A 26,036-nucleotide genomic window follows, 5' to 3' on the forward strand; every position below is an offset into this window, starting at 1 on the left:
TGCAATTTCACGTAACTTGGGGACGAATCAGACGAATGTAAGAACAGTCCTTCGAGACCAATTGTTACGTCCATTTCACTTAAAGCATGCCCAAAACCTGGAACCAGTTGATTATCCACACAGAGCACAGTTTTCGCAGTAGTACCTGGAACAGTGTGAAATGCATCCTACATTTCCATCGTCTGTGTTGTTTACCGATGAAGCAACGTTCAGGCGTGATGGAGTCTTCAACATGCACAATTCTCATGTTTGGATTGAGGGTAACCCACATGCCACAATTACTGGCGCCCATCAAGTGCGGTTCTTCGTTAATGTGTGGGTCGGTGTTGTTGTGGGCTGGTTAACTGGACCGTATCTGCTACCTAGGCCATTACATGGCAGTCTCTATTACAATTTTCTCGCCAGAGCATTGCCAGAGTTGCTGGAAGAAGTCCCGCTCCCTAAAAGATAACACATGTGGTTCCAACATGACGGGGCGCCGGCACATTTCAGTCGTCGTGTGCGTCGATTCCTGGACCGACGGTTCCCAGAAACGTGGATTGTCAGAGGTGGTCCTGTACCATGGCCTGCTCGATCCCCAGATCCCACATCTTGTCGAAATCGGGGTCACTTTGGATAACGGGGATGAAACCATCTTCCAAAACCTCCACGTGCCGTTCGGTAGTCACCGTGGCATCAAGGAATATTGCACCGATTATTCCGTCACTGGACACTACACACCCCACAGTTACTCATTGAGGGTGAAGAGACTTCTCGATCGTAAAATGCGGATACTCAGTCCCCTAAGTGGGCCAGGTTTGCTAATTGACGAACCCATCCAAAGAAAAGTGGGCCTCGTCGCTGAACCGAACCATACGTCTTCCCTTAATGCCCTGCGGGCAGCTGTGCAGTTTGCACGTCCTAATGCAAACCGTTCATAAGTTATGACGATTTTATTTCATACAGTTCAATAACTACTACCCTGTACAAACCATACTTTCTCAACATGCATCGTAGTTTGCTCGTTTGAGATAAGGTAAAATCTGTGACTGCAAACATTTATCTTTTCTTACGTTACTTATGATAAAAGTAAATGGGTGAATATTCAGTTGACACTTCCGGGCTGAGACGCCGTGGTCGATGTATAAAATTTCCACCTAACATTTCGTCTCCATCTGCGGGAGACATCTGAGGTCGTCCGGCTACTGTCACTGAGGATCCAGGTACTCTCGCATTTATAGAGCGCATAGAGGGCACCACCATTCGTCATGTGATTCCAACGGTATGCCAATCTTTGGAAGGCGTCATCATTCTCGATTAAGAGTAATCGATTGTCATTCTGCTGGCGCTACGTCGACATCCATATTTTGTCTAACTTTAAAATTTCCTCTTTTCTATTAAAATTGTTATGGTGTTCGTGAATCTGTATTGCTTCTTATACATGCGCGCATGATAATGGGATGTTCGTATTAGAGCGCTTGTCTCATTAAATTAAATTTACTGGTTCCTATCTCGAAATACATGCTCCGCTATGGCCGGTTTTTCAATGTGTCCTAAGCGATAGTTTCTTTTATGTTCGGCTAAGCGGGTGTTCACACTTCTTTTCTTTTCGTTGTTCCTATATGTACTTATCTACAGCTGCATGGAATGTTGTATACACCAGGTGTTGATAGGGGGTGTCGGGAGTATTTTGCGGTTCTTAATTATTCCTTAATCTTCATGGTGCGTCTGTATCGCTCAAAAGAGGAAAGGCCGCTGGACCTAATGGGATAACAGTTCGATTTTACAGGGAGTAATCGAAGGAACTTGCCCCCCTTCTTGCAGCGGTGTACCGTAGATCTCTAGAAGAGCGTAGCGTTCCAAAGAATTGGAAAAGGGCACAGGTCATCCCCGTTTTGAACAAAGGACGTCGAACAGATGTGCAGAACTATAGACGTATATCTCTAACGTCTATCAGTTGTAGAATTTTGGAACACGTATTATGTTCGAGTATAATGACTTTTCTGGAGACTAGAAATCTACTCTGTAGGAATCAGCATGGGTTTCGAAAAAGACGATCGTGTGGAACCCAGATCGTGCTATTCGTCCACGAGACTCAAAGGGCCATAGACACGGGTTCCCAAGTAGATGCCGTGTTTCTTGACTTACGCAAGGCGTTCGATACAGTTCCCCACAGTCGTTTAATGAACAACGTAAGAGCATATGGACTATCAGACCAATTGTGTGATTGGATTGAAGAGTTCCTAGATAACAGAACGCAGCATGTCTTTCTCAATGGAGAGAAGTCTTCCGAAGTAAGAGTAATTTCAGATGTGCCGCAGGGGAGTGTCGTAGGACCGTTGCTGTTCACAATATACATAAATGACATTGTGGATAACATCGGAAGTTCACTGAGGCTTTTTGCGGATGATGCTGTGGTATATAGAGAGGTTGTAACAATGGAAAACTGTACTGAAATGAAGGAGGATCTGCAATGAATTGACGCATGGTGCATGGAATGACAATTGAATATCAATGTAGACAAGTGTAATGTGCTGCGGATACATAGAAAGAAAGATCCCTTATCATTTAGCTACAATATAGCAGGTCAGCAACTGGAAGCAGTTCATTCCGGGAATTATCTGGGAGTATTCATTAGGAGTGATTTAAAATGGTATGATCACATAACGTTGATCGTCAGTAAAGCAGATGCCAGACTGAGATTCATTGTAAGAATCCTAAGGAAATGCAATCCGAAAACAAAGGAAGTAGGTTACATTACACTTGTTCGCCCACTGCTTGAATGTTGCTAACCAGTGTGGGATACATACCAGATAGGGTTGATGGAAGAGATAGAGAAGATCCAACGGAGAGCAGCGCGCTTCGTTACATGACCATTTAGTAATCGCGAAAGCGTTACGGAGATAATAGACGTTCAGTAGCTCGGTACGGGCTTTTGTTGAAGTTTCAAGAACATACCTTCACTGAGGAGTCAAGCAGTATATTGTTCCCTCCTATGTATACCTCGCAAAGAGACCATGAGGATAAAATCAGAGGGATTAGAGCCCACACAGTGGCATACCGACGATCTTTCTTTCCACGAACAATACGAGACTGGAATAGAAGGGAGAACCGATAGAGGTACTCATGGTACCCTCCGCCACACGCCGACAGGTGGCTTGCGGAGTATGGATTTAGAAGATTGTTTCGATCCCATACTTGGCCAGAAGTTTCCCGATGTGTCCCGCGACTTTATTAATGAACGGTAGGTAAACTTTTCCAGAGTGTGCACCCTGCCGCCTGAGCTTCCATTTGGTGCACATCGACAGCGAAGAAAGATACATATTTAGCTTCTTTTCTGTGTTTAATTCATAGATTCTTACTTACATTGCTTGTGAGTTTCGTATAGGAGGTGTAATTTCGAGTTTTAGTTACTGTAATCGTAAATACAAGCAGATTGTAGCGCAGTCGTTAGGCATTTGTACAAGTTAATTCATACATTCTTTGCGTGTTTCCCTTGCGTTATCTAGGCACTTGTGTTTCAGTAACTGTTGTTCAACATTGATGAGAATGGACAGGGTCTGTGATTGCTGTGTTCCAATGAGGGCTGAGTTGGCATCCCTTCGCTCACAGCTGCAGGCGGCGCTGACTTCGGTCGCGCAGCTTGAGGCTGTTGCCAATGGGCACCACTGTGGGGAGCCAGACTTGGGTATCACGGGGATGTCAACCTCGTCCCGTCTGTCCCCAGATCGGTCTGCCGCTGTGGTTGCCCCAGTTTCTGCCAGCAGTGGTGCTGAGCCCTCGCCTGTGGTTGATTGGGAGGTCGTTCCAAGGCGTGGCAGGCAGCGAAAGACGTCCCAGGAGGCTGATCAGAAAGCCTCCCCGGTGCGTCTGACAAACAGATTTCAGGTACTTTCTCTGGCTGAGCCAGATGCAGCTGCCTGTCCTGTTTCAGAGGATGAATCTCAGCCTTCAAGGTCCGGGCAATCGCAGAGGGTGGGCTTATTGGTAGTTGGGAGCTCCAATGGTAGGCGCGTAATGGGGCCCCTTAGGGATATGGCGGCTAAGGAGGGAAAGAAATCCAGTGTGCTCTCCGTGTGCATTCGAGGTGTAGTCATTCCTGATGTGGAAAGGGTCCTTCCGGATGCCATGAAGAGCACAGGGTGCAGCCAGCTGCAGGTGGTGGCACATGTCGGCACTAATGACGTGTGTCGCTTTGGATCGGAGGAAATTCTCTCTGCATTCCAGCGGCTATCTGATTTGGTGAAGGCTGCCGGTCATGCTTATGTGATGAAGGCAGAGCTCACCATCTACAGCATTGTTGAGAGAACCGACTGCGGACCTTTGGTGCAGAGCCGGGTGGAGGGTCTGAATCAGAGGCTCGGACGGTTTTGCGACCGTGTTGGCTGCAGATTCCTGGACTTGCGCCATAGGGTGGTGGGGTTTCGGGTTCCGGTAAATAGGTCAGGAGTTCACTACACTTAGCTGGCGGCTACACGGGTAGCGGAGGCTGTGTGGCGTGGACAGGGCGGTTTTTTAGGTTAGAAGGCCTCGGGAAAGCACGGGGTGGGCTGCAATCTCAAAGGGTGCATGGCAAATACAGGACGTGCTTGGATCAAGGAACAGTCGGAATTGTAGTTGTAAATTGTTGTAGTTGTGCTGGGAAAGTCTCTGAGCTGCAAGCGCTAATAGAAAGCACAGAAGCTGAAATTGTTATAGGTACAGAAAGCCTGAAATAAGTTCTGCAGAAATTTTTACGAAGTCTCGGTGTTCAGGAAAGATAGATCAGGCAGAATTGGTGCTGGAGTGTTGGTGTCTTTCAGTAGTGGTTTATCTTATAGTGAAGTCGAAGTAGATACTCCGTGCGAATTGGTATGGGTGGAGGTTATACTTAACAGCCGAACTAAGTTAATAATTGGCTCCTTCTACCGACCCCCAGACTCCGATGATATAGTTGCTGAACAGTTCAGAGAAAATTTGAGTCTCGTAACAAATAAATACCCCACTCATACGACTATAGTTGGTGGGGACTTCAACCTTCCCTCGATATGTTGGCAAAAATACTTGTTCAAAACCGGTGGTAGGCAGAAAACATCTTCCGAGATTGTCCTAAATGCTTTCTCCGAAAATTATTTCGAGCAGGTAGTCGACGAACCCACGCGAATTGTTAATGGTTGCGAAAACACACTTGACCTCTTAGCCACAAACAATCCAGAGCTAATAGAGAGCATCATGACTGATACAGGGTCGTTGTAGCTAGGCTCAATACCGTTTCTTCCAAATCCACCAGAAACAAACGCAAAATAATTTTATTTAAAAAAGCGGATAAAGTGTCACTAGAAGCATTCCTAAGAGACAATCTCCATTCTTTCCGAACAGACTATGCAAATGTAGACGAGATGTGGCTCAAATTCATAGATGTAGTAGCAACAGCAATTGAGAGATTCATACCTCATAAACTTGTAAGAAATGGGACTGATCCCCCATGGTACACAAAACAGATCCGAACGCTGTTGCAGAGGCAACGGAAAAAGCATGCTAAGTTCAGAAGAACGCGAAATCCCGAAGATTGGCTAAAATTTACAGACGCGCGAAATTCGGCACGGACTTCAATACGAAATGCCTTTAATAGGTTCCAACACGAAACATTATCTCGAAATTTGGTAGAAAATCCGAAGAAATTCTGGTCGTATGTCAAGTGGTAAGATGCAGTCAATACCTTCGCTGCGCAGTGCCGATGGTACTGTTACCGACGACTGTGGCGCTAAAGCGGAGTTATTGAACGCAGTTTTTCGAAATTCCTTCACCAGGGAAGATGAATGGAATATTCCAGAATTTGAAACACGAACAGCTGCTAGCATGAGTTTCTTAGTAGTAGATACCTTAGGGGTTGCGAAGCAACTCAAATCGCTTTATACGGGCAAGTCTTCAGGTCCAGATTGTATACCGATTAGGTTCCTTTCAGATTACGCTGATACAATAGCTCCCTACTTAGCAATCATATATAACCGCTCGCTCACCGATAGATCTGTACCTGCAGATTGAAAAATTGCGCAGGTCGCACCAGTGTTTAAGAAGGGTAGTAGGAGTAATCCATCGAACTACAGACCTATATCATTGACGTCGGTTTGCAGTAGGGTTTTGGAGCATATACTGTATTCAAACATTATGAATCACCTCGAAGGGAACGATCTATTGATACGTAATCAGCATGATTTCGGAAAACATCGTTCTTGTGCAACGCAGCTAGCTCTTTATTCGCACGAAGTAATGGCCGCTATCGACAGGGGATCTCAGGATGATTCCGTATTTCTGGATTTCCGGAAAGCTTTTGACACCGTTCCTCATAAGCGACTTCTAATCAAGCTGCGGGCCTATGGGGTATCGTCTCAGTTGTGCGACTGGATTCGTGATTTCCTGTCAGGAAGGTCGCAGTTCGTAGTAATAGACGGCAAATCATCGAGTAAAACTGAAGTGATATCAGGTGTTCCCCAGGGAAACGTCCTGGGACCTCTGCTGTTCGTGATCTATATCAATGACCTGGGTGACAATCTGAGCAGTTCTCTTAGGTTGTTCGCAGATGATGCTGCAATTTACCGTCTAGTAAGGTCATCCTAAGACCATTATCAGTTGCAAACCGATTCAGAAAAGTTGGCTATATGGTGTGGCCGCTAAATAACGAAAAGTGTGAGGTGATCCACATGAATTCCAAAAGAAATCCGTTGGAATTCGATTACTCGATAAATAGTACAATTCTCAAGGCTGTCAATTTAACTAACTACCTGTGTGTTAAAATTACGAACAACTTCAGTTGGAAAGACCACATACATAATATTGTGGGGAAGGCGAGCCAAAGGTTGCGTTTCATTGGCAGGACACTAAGAAGATGCAACAAGTCCACTAAAGAGACAGCTTACACTAGACTCGTTCGTCCTCTGTTAGAATATTGCTGCGCGGTGTGGGGTCCTTACCAGGTGGCATTGGCGGAGGACATCGAAAGGGTGCAAAAAAGGGCAGCTCGTTTTGTATTATCACGTAATAGGGGAGAGAGTATGGCAGATATGATACGCGAGTTGGGATGGAAGTCATTAAAGCAGAGACGTTTTTCGTCGCGGCGAGATCTGTTTCCGAAATTTCAATCACCAACTTTCTCTTCCGAATGCGAAAATATTTTGTTGAGCCCAACCTAAATAGGTAGGAATGATCATCAAAATAAAATAAGAGAAATCCGAGCTCGAACAGAAAGGTTTAGGTGTTGGTTTTTCCCGCGCGCTGTTCGGGAGTGGAATGGTAGAGAGATAGTATGATTGTGGTTCGATGAACCCTCTGCCAAGCACTTAAATGTGAATTGCAGAGTAATCATGTAGATGTAGATGTCGTAGGTGACCGTTGTTGCTCTTGACTTCTGGCTCCTTCCTTTCTTTGATGAAGGGCTCGATCAAATTTTATACTTCGACCACGGCATCTCAGCCAGGAAGTTTCAACTGAAGACAACACCGGCCCTGAAAGCCTACATTGTATAACTGGGTCATTATTATTTCGGTAACTGAAACTGAACGAATTGGTCTTGTCCTGTAAGCCCTGCTGGCTAGTACCGCCAAAACGGGGGATAATCTGTGCACAGTGACTTCACGCAGCCGGCCGAAGTGGCCGAGCGGTTCTAGGCGCTACGGTCTGGAACCGTTCGACCACTACGGTCGCAGGTTCGAATCCTGCCTCGGGCATTGATGTCCTTCGATTAGTTAGGTCTAATTAGTTCTAAGTTCTAGGGGACTGATGACCACAGCAGTTAAGTCCCAAAGTGCTCAGAGCCATTTGAACCATTTGACTTGACGCAGAGTGGTGAAGCCCAACCTGTGCTAAGGGGCCACGGCCCGCGTTCTCTGTCGTCAGCGTGGACGCCCGGGAGCGTGACTTCTCTCAGGCGGAGCTGTGGTCGGACGAGAGCGAGCTGGGCCGGCGCGCCTACTTCGTTCGCTCCGGGCAGACGGCGGCGCTGGCGCTGGACCAGACGCTGCCGCGAGACCAGGCCACCTACCGCTGCCGTGTCGACTTCCGCATCGCGCAGACGCGCAACACGCGCGTCAACCTCACCGTCATCGGTGAGTACTGCCCTACCATTCCTCACTTACTGCCTGTCCGCCAATGATTTTCTTTTTTTCGAACGGAGAAACCAGATATAAATTTTCATACATTTAGCTTCAAAAATACCTTCACAGTGAAATATTATCATATAATACACTCCTGGAAATTGAAATAAGAACACCGTGAATTCATTGTCCCAGGAAGGGGAAACTTTATTGACACATTCCTGGGGTCAGATACATCACATGATCACACTGACAGAACCACAGGCACATAGACACAGGCAACAGAGCATGCACAATGTCGGCACTAGTACAGTGTATATCCACCTTTCGCAGCAATGCAGGCTGCTATTCTCCCATGGAGACGATCGTAGATATGCTGGATGTAGTCCTGTGGAACGGCTTGCCATGCCATTTCCACCTGGCGCCTCAGTTGGACCAGCGTTCGTGCTGGACGTGCAGACCGCGTGAGACGACGCTTCATCCAGTCCCAAACATGCTCAATGGGGGACAGATCCGGAGATCTTGCTGGCCAGGGTAGTTGACTTACACCTTCTAGAGCACGTTGGGTGGCACGGGATACATGCGGACGTGCATTGTCCTGTTGGAACAGCAAGTTCCCTTGCCGGTCTAGGAATGGTAGAACGATGGGTTCGATGACGGTTTGGATGTACCGTGCACTATTCAGTGTCCCCTCGACGATCACCAGTGGTGTACGGCCAGTGTAGGAGATCGCTCCCCACACCATGATGCCGGGTGTTGGCCCTGTGTGCCTCGGTCGTATGCAGTCCTGATTGTGGCGCTCACCTGCACGGCGCCAAACACGCATACGACCATCATTGGCACCAAGGCAGAAGCGACTCTCATCGCTGAAGACGACACGTCTCCATTCGTCCGTCCATTCACGCCTGTCGCGACACCACTGGAGGCGGGCTGCACGATGTTGGGGCGTGAGCGGAAGACGGCCTAACGGTGTGCGGGACCGTAGCCCAGCTTCATGGAGACGGTTGCGAATGGTCCTCGCCGATACCCCAGGAGCAACAGTGTCCCTAATTTGCTGGGAAGTGGCGGTGCGGTCCCCTACGGCACTGCGTAGGATCCTACGGTCTTGGCGTGCATCCGTGCGTCGCTGCGGTCCGGTCCCAGGTCGACGGGCACGTGCACCTTCCGCCGACCACTGGCGACAACATCGATGTACTGTGGAGACCTCACGCCCCACTTGTTGAGCAATTCGGCGGTACGTCCACCCGGCCTCCCGCATGCCCACTATACGCCCTCGCTCAAAGTCCGTCAACTGCACATACGGTTCACGTCCACGCTGTCGCGGCATGCTACCAGTGTTAAAGACTGCGATGGAGCTCCGTATGCCACGGCAAACTGGCTGACACTGACGGCGGCGGTGCACAAATGCTGCGCAGCTAGCGCCATTCGACGGCCAACACCGCGGTTCCTGGTGTGTCCGCTGTGCCGTGCGTGTGATCATTGCTTGTACAGCCCTCTCGCAGTGTCCGGAGCAAGTATGGTGGGTCTGACACACCGGTGTCAATGTGTTCTTTTTTCCATTTCCAGGAGTGTATTTCACCAATATTTCCACCCTTATTGGCTGAATTTCCTATAACAGTGAAATACTTGTATTTTTATTTCTCAAAGAGAAGGTAGATACAAATTTTCACTGACTTGGCTTCATAAAGGCTTGCATAATGAAATATTTCCATAAAAACTTTCGTCCGCTATTTACTCCCCATAAGGGTTCATTTTTTTAAAAAAACCAGTAAAATGTGTTTTCTTTATTTTTCAACCGGAAGTCAAATTCAAATTTTGATAGATTTTGCTTTAAAAATGATTTCACAATGAAGTATTTCTTATAACGTTTCATCCCCTATTTCACCTAATTGGGAGTTGAATTTCCATAAACAGTTAAACATGTAATTTTTTTATTTGTATCTAAGAAGTCAAATACCAGTTTTCGTAGATGTAGCTTTAAAAAAAACCTTGGTAGTTCTTCGAAAAATCTGTTCTTAAACTGTGCCCTCTATAAATTTCAATTTTCTATCCTTAGTGGTTTGGGCTGGTCGATGATATCTCAGAGTGACTGAATCAGTCAACCGGGACATTGGGTTTTATATCTAGAGATTATGTTCGCTGGCGCTCTGTTATTGGCATTCCTTTCATTATTTTGATTCTGTAACATAGTCATCGTAATCGCTTAGGACTTCTGCAAGATCTTTTTGAAAAATACCGGAAACAACGCACGCTCTCGCAAAGAATAAATCACGTGGGGTATACCCTGTCGAAATGTGAGGAATTGTATTGTATACAAATACAGCATATGCAATCTAGGTGTCGTAATCTGCTACTGTATGACATATGTAGCGTGTCAATGTTTCTTTAACGGGTTCTGTGACTGATTTTAAGTTATCCATTGGTTTCAGGATGGTACACTGTCCTCTGAATTTTATCTTTGTGTCATAATGTGCAAAGCCTTTCCACTGCGTCACTGACCAAGCTATTCCCCATAGCACTTGGCAATACTCTGGGTAATCCAAATCTTAATTCTGTATTTCCTTAATTCACATGCTACTGTATCCACGTCGTGCTTCTCAGTGTATTCGGCTACAACAAATTTCAAATACATATCTCTCCAACGTCTGTTCAAAAAATTCCGGAACATCTAGAGTTACGCGACAATGGAGCATTGGAGCGAAGGGCAGTTAGCATCCCTGCACACGCCTGTGTTTAAGGTGTAACTGCAGGAAGTTTCATTGCAGTATGTTCTCCGTACAGGGCACCACGACCACAACAGAAGGTGACAGTTTTCCTCTTACGTGCCTTATTATAATTCTAGTCTGGGATCAAAATGTCTTCAAACATGCGTGGAAGATGGCTTGTTAGGATGCTGCCATACTTATGCGCGTTCAGTGTTGCGTCTGTGAAAAAAGGGCCTATAAATCTTGTAAAGTTGATGCATGAAGCTGTTCTGAAAGTGGTACTGATATTCAAGATAATAAAAACGGGTTAAAAGCTGTGAGCTACCTGGGGAAGTTATCCTTGCATTACTGAGCAACTGTTTCACCAGGTATTCAGTCTAGTTTACCAAACTCCCAACCAAACTAACATTAATTATAATCTTTTAATAGTCACCTTATGACAACCGTCGATATATATATAAAAAAAGAATTTAAATAAAAAGAAATAAATCGGTTTATATTTGGACATTTATTTTAACATTGATAATTGTTCTGTTAAAATTTCAGAATATTAAACTTGATTCATAACCAAACTGGTGCCTTATTTAAGATTGTTAAAATGTGAGTTTGTAATAATATGGAACACATCAAGTATGGAGCCAAGATTGGGAAACTGCATACAAGACTGCATTCAAAAAATAACACACGAAGAACGTGGAAACATATGCAAGAGGAAATTAACCACAACCAAACGATTGAATTTTCACCCAAAGAAGTTACGGTCGTAGCGCAATCCTGTCCGTCATGAAATTACCACACACTGGTATACTAAATTCATACTAACTCTACGTGAAATCTTCCCGAAAAGACTAGCTGAGGGCTATTTTGATGATTACACCACATGCTTCAAGTGGTCAACATGGTTTACACAAAGAGTATGACTCCATAAATAATTTTGATAATGAAAATAAATTACATCGAAACGCAGTTTACAAAAGAAAAACCTCCAACTGGTTACCATTGTCATACTATTAACCTGATGGGTCAAACAATTTTATAAGCACGTGGTACTGGTCTCATACAGTACTCCCCACGTGGGTTGAACATAAAAAAAAGTTGCTATATTGAAAAATATTGTCAAAATGAGGCGTTATAATCTTACGCACATTCGCATTTAAGATTGATGATCTTATTTAGAGTTACGGATCATTAACACGTGGTTCCACTTTGCTCACAAAGTAGTGACAAAGCAACTACTGGAAGATATTCTGAACTTCACACTCGAATTACACTTCATTGCAATTTAAGATAACAGAAAATATTTTAGATCTAAACCTGAAACAAAGGTGATTAAATTTTATGTTAGGCTGAACGTAAGAAATCCATTGTCCTACTGACTTAGTAGAAACGCGCTTAGCCAAAGATCTTACCACTTTAGACGCTCGCCGTGGACAGACTGGCGTGGGCCCCTACCGAGGGTGCCTCACACATACAAGCGGAAGTGACCAGAGAGGCAGCTTCCTATACCAACATGACAAGGGACGGACAGGACCATACCAAGAATAGAAACCTTTTTGCTTTTAGAAAGCGTAGCTACCTGTTCTGACGTTGGTCCTACTGTTCTCTAGCAGACAGGCTTGTCTGCTACCATCAAGCATGCAGCTATAAATACGTTTGCTCATTCATCCTCTGACACAGAAGGGAAGGTGGATGACAGTATCGTATCATATACACTATATAAAAGAAAGCGCATGTAGGTTCCATATGAGACTGTGTGACATGAATTACATACAAACTGTGTTTGTAAGTGTAGCAGTGCGACAGATCGTTCTTGTTTATGTGTAAAAGTAACACGTTCCACTGCTCAGTCTCCTCCCAGATAGAGTCAGAAACACCAAAGTAAATTTAGAAGAGGAATTTATGCTGTAAATGACAACACATTTAAGAAATTACCATGAAAGGAATCCAATAGAGACCTTTCAAGCTATCCCACACCACACGTTTAAACTAAATATCGGGAATCCGATATATCGATATTTAAAGATTCATCATTTCGTCTGTTGATATATCGAAGAAATGTATCGGTGTATAGATATATGTGTGGAAAAATTATCAATGTACATGCGTATAAAGATATCTGCTCCACATTGGGTACACTGCTGGTTTAGAGGTGTATATTTAAGTACTGATTTATTAATAGAGATTCTGTACATCAACAAGCTAGCAGCCTGCCTATCCCCCTTAGAGTAAGAACTGAAAGGAAAACGATGCGCGTTCACGCTTGGCGGTAACCACTTTGCTAACAATGGTAACTGCATGTGAGTGGCACAATAAGAGGTGTCCGATAGATCCGTCGTTCGGTTTCGTCACATATCAGGTCTTTTCTTTTTTTTATTTTCTTCCACCGCCAGCGATCTACTAGCTGTACGTAGTTGTAGTGTCACAATTCTGTGGTGAACCTGAACGTTGCAGTTTCTGTCGGTAGAGCCGAGCATCGATTATATCAGCATTTCCTCTCAGACGCCGCGCGGAGTAGCCGAGCGGTCTGGGGCGCCTTGTCACGGTCCGCGCGGCTCCCCACGTGGATGTGTGTGTTGTCCTTAGCGTAACTTAATTTAAGTCAGATGACATCAGCAGTTTGGTACCATAAGACCCTACCAGAAATTTCCAAATTTCCCCTCACACGTCCCCACCCACCGCAAAGACCTAGTTTGTCATTTATATTTTTGTTCACAATTTTCAGCAACCGATTTTGAAGAATGCCGATGTGAATAAAATAGAACACTAGTTGCGTTAAAATTGTTTTTTGACACAACTGGTGCGCCATTTCGGCAACATTGCATATATTGATATTCCATTCACACCGCCACCCCCCCCCCCCCCCTCTCTTTCCGATGCAATATGACTTCTTCTTTTCCGCCACATGTACTTGCTTCACACGGTCTAAGAGAAAGATTGGACATGATGAAAGCTCAAAAAGTACTAAGACTCCTTCACGCAGAGAATGTAAAATTATGTTCTACTACAGTTTCCAGAGAACTTCAATTATTTACCGGAAAAATATATTATGATATAAAAATATCGGCTCACGGTATCGCCATAATATTAACGATATATCGCCGTTTTAACAACAACACTAGCTTACACTCCATGGACGCTGACGTTCCAGCAGACGAGGCAATTGAGGATTTTCAACAGATGAATAGTGCATGTCTCGGCGGTTTAACTGGCCATGATTGGTATGGCTTCATCAATAAACAAGGTAAGTGATCCACCTGGACTATCCTGTACAGAAGTTAGTAGGAGTCTTATAATCGTTTCCATGCAGGTCTTGATGGAGGGAGATGTGATAGGGATTGAACCTATGTCGATGGACAATGATACGACACTTGCGAAACTAATGACGCCACATTCACGTACGATCGCACGGGAGCTAAGTGCAACAATAGCAGTAAGAACATTAATTTCCTCCCTCTTTTGTCGTCGTTTATTTCCTTGTGTTACGTTGTATACGTGTTACAGTATAGCAGTCATGTAACTGGTTGAAGAGATTGACAAACAATTTACGTATGTTTGCAGGAAGAGATATCCAGCCACCAAATAATTATTAAAATTCATTGTCAAACGTTCAGCTGTCATTTATTTTGCACAATTCGCTAACAGTTTCGGTCAGTGACAATTATCGTACTTATCTGTCGATGTGGACTTGCTTCTTGGCGAAAATTTTCGAACACAGTTATTATTGTGAGTTTTTTTACGTACTGCTGCGGGCTTAAAGAGCAAATTACTTTTCTTCAAATTACGGTATACCATTCCAGCCGTTTTTGCCAGCTACGTATCATAATGCTCATTTAACGAAACTGTAGCGAAATGTTCAAAATAAATGACAGCTGAAGGTTTCACCATGAATTTTAGCAATGGTAAATAACTTCCTAGGTGGATGACGTTTATTGGGATATATTGCCGCATAAACGTGCAAGAACTAACTGCGTTCTTCCTACATTTACATACACCATGAGCAGGTCGGTTGTTTCCGCATAGATAAATCTCATCGGCCACTCACTAACTGACTAACAACTTGCAGTGTACTCAAGGAACACACAAGACCATTGTAAGCAAACACAACAACGTCGTACCTAACAATTACGCACGTTGAAAGGCATAAATAAGTGTCGGTGTGGAAACCCTAATATTAGTCTATTAATACTGTATCAATAAGCATTGTCCCATTTAAAACAGGGTATGTTTGCACTAAAAATACGCTTTCAGTCTATTATTTCAATATGTTGATCAGCTAAATATAAGAGGCCCCTGAGTACTAATCGGTTCTGTGAAAATCGCACATCAACAGCACTTTGCATTTCCACAATATTTGCGGTGCAAGTTTGTAGTGATTTAGCCTGTGCATTTCCTTCACTATGTACAACAGTCTGCTAACGCTGAGGTAAGTTTTTGATTTCCAAATGTACAAATTACGTGGTTTTGAAACAAAGAATTTGTCGAGCAATGCTCGGAGCCCTTTTTCATTCGGAAAAGAAGTCCCTCAAAGATTTTCGATAGAGACTGGAAAAGATAAGAGTCTGAGGCCACAAGATCAGTTGATATGCGCCTGCTGTAAGTCCTGTGTTGAACTAAAACAATAGGATATATCGGAAGCGTTACGACTTCTCCACTTTGCACACCAGTTTTCTATGTCCACAGTTCCACGTACTATCTCCAAACAACAACATTACAATATGTAAGCTCAAACAGAAACAGTGAACTACAATTAAAAAAAGATCAATCTATAAATAAACACATAACAACTGGAATACCAACGTGCAGAACAAAAACGTTACGAACATGCACCACCCCAATATTTAATAATTTTATTTACCTACCAGTTTCAGGGTCGCTACCCATCAAAATAATTAAGTCCTCTTGTCGTTGACACCGAAACTGGTGGATAACCAAAATTATTAAATAAAATTACGGCTGTTCGTATCTATCTTCTTCAAGTCTTTGACCAGCGTATGTAACACGCCATCTTGGGGTACACGTAGGTGAAAAATTGAATTTACATCAACACGTTAAGAGCCAACAACAGACAAAGTAGAAAAATACCACTTAAACTCTTGAAGCCAAACTCAAAGCAGTACAACTTCCTCTATCAGCCATACGAAGATACAACTGCCTGCTCTTCGAATCAGTACTTAGCTTCGCAGAAAGCACGTGGCTAAGGAACTGTATCTGGTCACCAACGAAGTATTAGAAAGACGGGAACAGAGAAGTGTTCTACCAAGACCATGAGGAGCCTTCGGCTCACATCCATGGATGTACTGTGTGTGGAATGAAATACCACGATCAAATACAGAGCTGCAAGATACTGGTTAAAGATGGGGAGACTAGATAAGATAAGCACAATAACTTGTATACCGATACAGACGACACGTTGCCGTAACAGCTGGCGTTTGGATACATAGCAAAGTGAGTGGGGTGTAAGTGATATGGGACATAGACTGTACGACTTCCTGCCTGAGATAAGCGAGCGGTTGAGAATGAAACATACCGATCCCATACGCGGAATAGCACATTTCTTAACTGGACACGGACTTTATTCCACGCACTTAAACCGCGTTCTGAAACAGACATCCACAGGCACAAGTGGGGAAAACGTTTTCCCAGGACACGCTTTCTTCTCTGCGAGCAATTCGCAAACGATAGACATACTCTACACTTAGACTATACCCCGAAACAGAAATATATATATATATATATATATATATATATATATATATATATATATATATATATATATACGTAGTATGTGAGAAAAGTAAAGGAACTGACACAACTGTAAGCGATCTGGCATCGCCGTGTTGCTTCAGTTGTGTAGACCTGTGTGTTTGTCCCTTCCAGATGCTTAATCCGAGTTTCAGCTACGCACAGTCTTCGCGGGCCGCTGTGGTCGAGCGGTTCTAGGCGCGTCAGTCTGGAACCGCGCTGCTGCTACGGTCACAGGTTCGAATCCTGCCTCGGGTATGGGTGTGTGATGTCCTTAGGTTAGTTCGGTTTCAGTAGTCCTAAGTCTAGGGGAGTAATGGCCTCAGATGTTAAGTCTGATAGTGCTCAGAGCCATTTTACAGTCTTCATGTGGTTTCTGAGTGCGCCATCAGTGAAGTTGTGTTTTTGTTGGGTGTTATGAAAATGGAACAGTGGAATATAGTTCAGAGCTTTACGCTATGATGCTTGGCGAATCCACGAATGTGAACTCTGGAAAGTTGAAATAGGCCTATGGGGAACATTGCTTATCAAGAGCGCTAGTTTTTCGCTGGTATAAATTATTCTGTTAAGGCCGAGAACGCGTTGAAGGTGAACCCCCTCAGGAATACCTTCAACTTCAAAAACCGACGACACGTCGGATGTGTGCGTGGTCTCGTGAGATTGTCCCTACGGGAAAAATTTCTCAAACAAGGGTTTTACAAAGATGTTCCTGGAAGGCTCATGAAAAGGATGAATCGATTGAGGCCGGATATTACAGATTAGTGGATGCTGCGTCATAAAAACGTTCCATGTCACACGGGCGCTTTCATCACGGAATTTTTGACCCCAAAAGACATTCCCGTTGTTCCGTAAAATCCCTGTTCATTTGATCTCAGTCCTTATGACATTTTTCTTTCCTCGAAATTGAAATCTGTTTTTAAAGAACGTCATTTTATGTCTCTGGATAATATTCAAGGGAATATGCCCGACATATTAAGGCTCTAGTAGCTGAAGCCTTTCAATGCTACGACCAAGACCGGAAACAATGACTCCGTCTACGTATAGCTGCCAATGGGAATTACTTCGAAGGGACGATATTGTTGTTTGAAAAAAATAAAAATTTGATAAAAAATCTGTCTGATTACTTTTCTCACACACGTTGTACATAGCAATAAGAGACTGAGAACAGTGGGCACAATTGAATTCAATAACAGACAGTATTTCAAAACAACACATGAAGATCACTTGTGGAGACGACATAACAGACATACCTATATGCACTGTAACAACAATCTCCAGAGGGTGGACAGCGACACCCACAGTGACAGCGGCAACAGTGACACTGAAGAGGATGAAGACGAGCTGTAACAGTAAATAAGGCACCTACGATTATGAAGCAGGCATACCGTCCCAAAATGCACTGACAAATTGAACCTATTTGTTAAATATTAAGTGTTACGACAGTAGAGTAAATATAGTGTAAGGTGCAGGCGATCTAACCAAGTAAGCACCCACTGTTGTACTTGGATGAATACCTAGTGTTAATGCAGAGGATCAGGAATAATGTATACTACTACCTATTATAAATTATGAATGTAAATTATAAATTTTCAGTAGTTGCAGGGACAATAGTCTGGTGATTGACTGATCTGGCCTTGTAACAATAACCAAAACAGCCTTGCTGTGCTGGTACTACGAACGGCTGAAAGCAAGGGGAAACTACAGCCGTAATTTTTCCCGAGGGCATGCAGCTTTACTGTATGGTTATATGATGATGGCGTCCTCTTGGGTAAAATATTCCGGACGTAAAATAGTCCCCCATTCGGATCTCCGGGCGGGGACTACTAAAGAGGACGTCGTTATCAGGAGAAAGGAAACTGGCGTTCTACGGATCGGAGCGTGGAATGTCAGGTCCCTTAATCGGGCAGGTAGATTAGAAAATTGAAAAAGAGAAGTGGACAGGTTAAAGTTAGATGTAGCGGGAATTAGTGAAGTTCGGTTGCAGGAGGAACAAGACTTTTGGTCAGGTGTATACAGGGTTATAAATACAAAATCAAATAGGGGTAATGCAGGAGTAGGTTTAATAATGAATAAAAAAAATAGGAGTGCGGGTAAACTACTACAAACAGCATAGTGAACGCATTATTGTGGCCACGATACACACGAAGCCCACGGCTACTACAGTAGTACAAGTTTATATGCCAACTAGCTCTGCAGATGACGAAGAAATTGATTAAATGTATGATGAGATAAAATAAATTATTCAGGTAGTGAAGGGAGACGAAAATTTAATAGTCATGGGTGACTGGAATTTGAGAGTATGAAACGGGAGAGAAAGGAAAGATAGTAGGTGAATATGGATTCGGGGTAAGAAATGAAAGAGGAAGCCGTCTGGTAGAATTTTGCACAGAGCATAACTTTATCATAGCTAACACTAGGTTCAAGAATCATGAAAGAAGGTTGTATACATGGAAGAATCCTGGAGATACTAGAAGGTATCAGATAGATTATATAATGGTAGACAGAGATTTAGGATACAGGTTTTAAATTGTAAGGCATTTCCAGGGGCAGATGTGGACTCTGACCACAATCTATTGGTAACGAAATGTAGATTAAAACCGAAGAAACTGGAAAAAGATGGGAATTTAACGACATGGGACGTGGATAAACTGACTAAACCAGAAGTTGTACAGAGTTTCAGGGAGAGCATAAGGAAACAATTGACAGGAATGGGGGAAAGAAATACAGTAGAACAAGAATGGGTAGCTCTGAGGGATGAAGTAATGAAGGCAGCAGAGGATCCAGTAGGTAAAAAGACGAGGGCTAGTAGAAATGCTTGGGTAACAGAAGAAATATTGAATTTAATTGATGAAAGAAGAAAATATAAATACGCAGTAAACGAAGCAGGCAAAAAGGAATACAAACGTACCAAAAATGACATCAACAGGAAGTGCAAAATGACTAAGCAGGGATGGCTAGAGGACAAATGTAAGGATGTAGAGGCTTATCTCACTAGGGGTAAGATAGATACTGCCTACAGGAAAATTAAAGAGACCTTTGGAGAAAAGAGAACCACTTGCATGAATATCAAGAGCTCAGATGGGAACCCAGTTCTAAGCAAAGAAGGGAAAGCAGAAAGGCGGAAAGAGTATATAGAGGGTCTATACAAGGGCGATGTACTTGAGGACAATATTATGGAAATGGAAGAGGATGTAGATGAAGATGAAATGGGAGATACGATACTGCGTGAAGAGTTTGACAGAGCACTGAAAGACCAGAGTCGAAACAAGGCCCCGGGAGTAAACAACATTCAATTGGAACTACTGACGGCCTTATGACAGCCAGTCCTGACAAAACACTACCATCTGGTGAGCAAGATGTATGAGACAGGCGAAATACCCTCAGACTTCAATAAGAAAATAATAATTCCTATCCCAAAGAAAGCAGATTTTGACAGATGCGAAAATTACCGAACTATCAGTTTAATATGTCGCAGCTACAAAATACAAACGTGAATTTTTTACAGACGAATGGAAAAACTGCTAGAAGTCGACCTCTGGGAAGATCAGTTTGGATTCCGTAGAAACATAGGAACACGTGAGGCAATATTGACCCTACGACTTACCTTAGAAAATAGATTAAGGAAAGTCAAACCTTCTTTTCTAGCATTTGTGGACTTAGAGAAAGCTTCTGACAATGTTGACTGGACTACTGTCCTTCAAATTATATAGGTGGCAGGGGTAAAATATAGGGAGCGAAAGGCTATTTACAATTTGTATAGAAGCCAAATGGCAGTTATAAGAGTTGAGGGGCATGGAAGGGAAGCAGTGGTTTGGAAGGGAGTGAGACAGGGTTGTAGCCTCTCCCCGATGTTATTCAATCTGTATATTGAGCAAGCTGTAAAGGAAACAAAAGAAAAATTCGGAGTAGGTATTAAAATCCATGCAGAAGAAATAAAAACTCTGAGGTTCGCCGATGACATTGTAATTCTGTCAGAGACAGCAAAGGACTTGGAAGAGCAGTTGAACGGAATCGACAGTGTCTTGAAAGGAGGATATAAGATGAACATCAACAGAAGCAAATCGAGGATAATGGAGGGCAGTCGAATTAAGTTGGGTGATGCTGAGGCAATTAGATTAGGAAATGAGGCAGTTAAAGTAGTAAAGGAGTTTTGCTATTTGGGGAGCAAAATAACTGATGATGGTCGAAGTAGAGAGGGTATAAAATGTACACTGGCAATGGCAAGGAAAGCGTTTCTGACGAAGAGAAATTTGTTAACATCGAGTATAGATTTAAGTGGCACGAAGTCGTTTCTGAAAGCTATTTGTATGGAGTGTAGCCATGTATGGATGCGAAACATGGACTCTAAATAGTTTGGACAAGAAGAGAATGGAAGCTTTCGAAATGTGGTGCTACAGAAGAATGCTGAAGATTAGATGGGTAGATCACATAACAAATGAGGAGGTATTGAATAGAATTGCGGAGAAGAGGAGTTTGTGGCACAACTTGACAAGAGGAAGGGACCAGTTGGTAGGACATGTTCTGAGGCATCCAGGGATCACAAATTTAGCATTTGAGGCAGCGTGGAGGGTAAAAACGGCAGAGGGAGACCAAGAGATGAATACACTAAGTAGATTCAGAAGGATGTAGGTTGCAGTAAGTACTGGGAGATCAATAAGCTTGCACAGGATTGAGTAGCATGGAGAGCTGCATCAAACCAGTCTTAGGACTAAAGGCCACAACTACAACAGATCTGTTTTATTAAAACATGTCCTATTATACTAAAGCCATAGTGGCATTGTCAAATGTTAAACACAAAATCGGCACCATCTGACGATGCCTCTATGGCTCCAGTATATTAGGACTTTTGTTTTATAAAACAGATATGCCTCGTCATATATATAAAGTGCACAAATGCACGTATATGAAGATAGTCAGTATTGACCGAAACCGGTTGTCTGATGAGAAAAAAATTGTGACCATGTCACAGCTTGTGATGAACTGTTTTGTTTTGATTGGTGGTCGACAGCTTGACGTTACCATTTAGAGGATCTCACCGCCAGTCACAGTCGGCGATGGCAGTAACAAATCTCTACTCTATCCTATCATATTTCTACATTCCTCTTTTAAAAAATCGAAGTTTTATTTGTATTTCACCCACAAATTATTTGTTTTATAAAAATTTACTTATTCAGCGTCAAATATTGCAGATAAAAACATAACAGAAAAAAATTTTGAAATCAAAATATGTCAAATGAAAACTGTAATACGTAAGACTAGTCTCAAAATATCAGGTTAAATCTAGAAATGAACTGGTAAGAATAGAATAGTGACATAATGTGCTTCGTAGAGGACATCACGGCCACATATTTCTATAAAAAATGCGAAAGTTTTCATCTTGTGCTTTTATGCTTATTTGGATCTCTTCTTCATTACGCAAATATCATCGGCTTGGCTATGAGCACTATGGGACTTAACATCTATGGTCATCAGTCCCCTAGAACTTAGAACTACTTAAACCTAACTAAGGACAGCACACAACACCCAGCCATCACGAGGCAGAGAAAATCCCTGACCCCGCCGGGAATCGAACCCGGGAACCCGGGCGTGGGATGCGAGAACGCTACCGCACGGCCACGAGATGCGGGCTATCATCGGCTTCATAAGCCAGATGCTCAGCAGTTATTCTATCAGGATTAGATTTAAAGAAGGATACCTGGACCATCCTCAGGTGAATTAGGGTATCCTTCGCAAAATGCAACGCCAACTTTTGTAAGTGGGGCGTACGCAACTACCCGGTTAGTCACTGTGGAGTGCTGACCAAACTATGGAAGACATTCAGGAAACATAAGTGCGGCGAAAGTGGCAGTGTATTCACACGTGATGATGGTTTACAAATTTTACTGTATGTACTGCTCGGTGCACTTAAATGCGGAAAACATGCAAAAATATAACGTCGACCAAAGAATGATCCTTAGGACAGACTAACCATTTTGGAGATCTAGTTATGTATCTGCACATATTTTCCGAAATGAAAAGTAATAAAAACTTAAATACGAAATAAAGTAAAAAGAAAACCTCATGATGATATAGAGGTCGAAATAGGAATTTTGGAAAATTTGAATCTTCAGGGTATGGACGATATAATTAATTTCAGGCTATTTGAGTAGGTAGATGTGGGGATGTCTGCAGCATTCAGCCCGACTGACCGCTTTCAAAGGGAAGACAGCCACGCATAAACATACAGCGGGGCAGTGTGTCGGAGGCGCACTGTGGCACGAGAGGCGACAGCGCGGTAATGTTCCCCGGCACAAAGTAAGATATTGCGGGACAGCATGAGAAAGATTTAGCATATAAAGTAAAAGGATAATAAACAGTAAAATTGACAACTGAGCAGGATATTGGTAGCGTATCGCAATCGTCACAAAGCAAGCTGTACGTTACCTTGTCAGATTCTTAAACTGGTGCCCAAGAGTTTCGAATGAAAGAAAGATCGCTTAAACAAATTACTTAATAATTGTGACAGTCATTTTGAGTTGGTAGAGTCTATTCAACATGCAGTATTACTGAAATTCGTTAGGGCTAGAATCACATGTTCAGCTAGAAGTGAACTCTTTGCAAGATACCTGTCAGACTCCTGGCCTACTGTTCGATCTATTCTGGTTGAAGATAATGAATTCCGACGCACCATTGACTTTTATGGTTGTAATACGTTTACTGGTAGACAAGAACCTACGGAAGCCATAGTCCAGTGGGGATCCCGGGCCGTCGAAATATGCTGCAGTATCATTTCAGTGAAGCCATGAATACAGCCATGGACATCTCCGATATTTCTGACAGTAACGCTCTGACAGGCAAATTGAGTAGAGCAGTCTTCATACAGGGGGTGTATGATGACCGAACTGAAATAATAAATAGATCAAGAGGAGAAACTGTAACGCTCCCTGAAGCCATCGATTTAGCTTCTGCAGAAGGAAGTGCCTTAATTTTCGGTAAAGAAAAGCCTATATGGTGTTGTGAAAGTACTTGTCAGCAGTAAAGAAAACCGCACTAAAAATGTTACAGCTATGACAGAGGCGGACAAATATCGAAAACTGCCAAACAGGAAACTACGTAAGGACACTTTGGCCAGTGCAAAAACAAAAACCGCGTAAAGAATTGCTGGATGAGGGAAACGTCTCAAGAGCAAACATGATGAAGTTGGCATGGTGCCTGCTGTGCAATCTACCTCGGCATGCTGCAACTTGTGAAACTGCGAAATCAAGAAAGTGATTTACCTGCAATCGACGAGGACATTATGCCAAATTGTGCCCCAATCGTCCAGGGTTAGAGAAAACGCCTCGGTATCAGGGAAGCTAAAGGCAGGTGTGTAGATACAGTCAAATTACACCTCATGATTTATCATATTAATAGTAAACTGTGCAGATGAGAATGAAAATGTCTAATTAATCTGTAAACGTGCTGAAGGAAATCCCATGAAATTTTTGACATATTTTTTTGGTACTCAGGTGAGTATAATAAAGGAAGATATTTGTTGGAAAACAGTTATGTGTTAGCCGAGAGAAAGTATTAGGATCTTCAGGCTAACCAAAACGATAACTGAGACCGAGGGCCAAATAAAGCTGGAAGTACGAGTGGGATATATTTTAAACGTGGTAAATGAGTTTCAGTTACTGATGGTAGAGGTAGATCTGCCATTTAGTGACCTGTTAGGTCGAGGGTTTATGATTCAAAATAACGTTGGCGTGGATCACGCAACGAAAAGTGTGAGGATACGTATTAGGTTGAGAACGACAAAAGAAAGACCGATCTAGCAGAGAGCATAGCCACAATGTTTTACTTCAGAAGTGTCTGCAGTTTCTTCGAAAGAAATCGCAGAAAAGAAGAGGGTTATGGTGGGATCCTTAAACTCGAAAATTGTAAGTTCAAACACTGTGAAAAAATTGTTCGAAAGCTGATGATTGATCGAATGGGGCTCGATATCATCGTGTGCCACATGGCAGATCACCGTTAAGTCGACCACAAAAGAAAGAGAGAGAAAGGAAGAGAGAGAAGACGCAGGGCCGAAAGACAGAAAGACGATCTAATAAGATTGAGACCTTTTCGATAGCTGCCAGTACCTTGAGAGGAGAGTGAACAACGTGAGCACCGGTTCGTGTACTCTTTTTCAACTAAACAGGGAAACAGTTCGACAGTTGATGCGGTCAGAGCGATGATAAATGAGAAGAAAATAAAACAGAAAATGAAGAATACATAAAAATGGCGCAAGGGAAGAAATAATTTTGCAGTTAAATGTAGATGTAAAGGAAGTGTCGGAAGCTGTCGTCTCAAAGCAAAAAATGTAGCCAGTATTGCATGCAGCTGAAGCAGTAGTTAAAGTAATCATCTCTAACTGTTTAATAAGTGTGCTAAATACAACCAAAAGTTAATTGGAAGCCATATAGGATATTACAAGCACAAGAGGGGCTGTTGCAAAAGGGAACTGATACAACCTTAACAGATGACATCATAGTCCCCAGTAATGGTGCATGGAATTTCTCCCTAATGCTAATCCAGAAGTAAAACTGACATGAGTAGGAAGGAGAAGTGGAGAGTAGTAGCAGATTACAAGAAAATAAGTCATATTTCTCTCAACAGACGAAATATTAGACATATAACGCAAAGAAAAGATTTTCTCAACCCTTGACTTAGCAAAGGGATACTATCAGGTACTCTCAGATGAAGACAAATGAATGCCAATGGGATTAAAAACAGCCCCCCGAAAGTTTCAAAACTTATTGAACTGCATATTAACAGCGTTACTGGAGAAAAGGGTTTTTATATATTTAGATAACGTAATAGTGTTTGTACCCTCTCTTGAAAAACACAACAGCCGGTTGGATGAAGTGTTCTGAGATCTTGTCGCCATGATCCGAAATTAGGAGTACATAAATGTATTGATGGCGTAATGATTGAAGTCTGATACAAAGAGAGTGAAAGCAGTAACGAACACTCTCAACCAAAGACTACCACCTAATAGAACGCTTTCTTAGCTTAACGGGATATTACTGGAATTTATCACTAACTTCAGCAAAAATGATTAATCACTATGTAAATTGTTAAAGAAGTAAATGCCTTACAGTTGCAATACTGAACAGGACAACACATTTCAACGATTAAAAAAATCTTAAAACCTCCAGTCTCACAATACCGAGATTCTGAAACAGATATACAGGACATAAAATCCCGTCTTATGCCTGCGATTATTTTTATGTTAATAATTGGCCACCAGTGCTGTAAAATCGCATTAAAGTCATGAGATGTTCAATTGGCTCTTTTGTTAGAACATGTTACGCGTGTCGGGATTACACCGATCTTCAGACATCACAAATTTCAACTTCTTCATAACCAACCAGGCGCGCAGGCGTACTTTCTTCTAATAAAAGAGTCAATTGAACATCTCATGACTTGATTGCGATGGTACAGCATTGGTTGCCAATTATTAAGATTTTGAAACAGAGTGCGTAGTCACAACAGGTGCTAGTCAGAGCTCAGTTGGGATTGTACTAAGTCAAGATAAGAT

At 42.8% G+C, this 26,036-nt stretch overlaps 1 protein-coding gene across 1 annotated transcript in view; it reads left to right on the top strand.

Moving 5' to 3' along the window:
• LOC126259570 (nephrin-like) overlaps positions 1-26,036 on the top strand; it is a 1,073,586-nt gene that overhangs the window by 439,904 nt on the left and 607,646 nt on the right. Inside the window, exon 3 of the mRNA XM_049956477.1 lies at positions 7,852-8,060. Coding sequence (XP_049812434.1) covers positions 7,852-8,060 — 209 coding nt within the window. The remainder of the gene's footprint in view (positions 1-7,851; positions 8,061-26,036) is intronic.

The sequence above is a fragment of the Schistocerca nitens genome, chromosome 5 (genome assembly GCF_023898315.1).
Source record: "Schistocerca nitens isolate TAMUIC-IGC-003100 chromosome 5, iqSchNite1.1, whole genome shotgun sequence".
Taxonomy (NCBI): Eukaryota; Metazoa; Arthropoda; class Insecta; order Orthoptera; family Acrididae; genus Schistocerca; species Schistocerca nitens.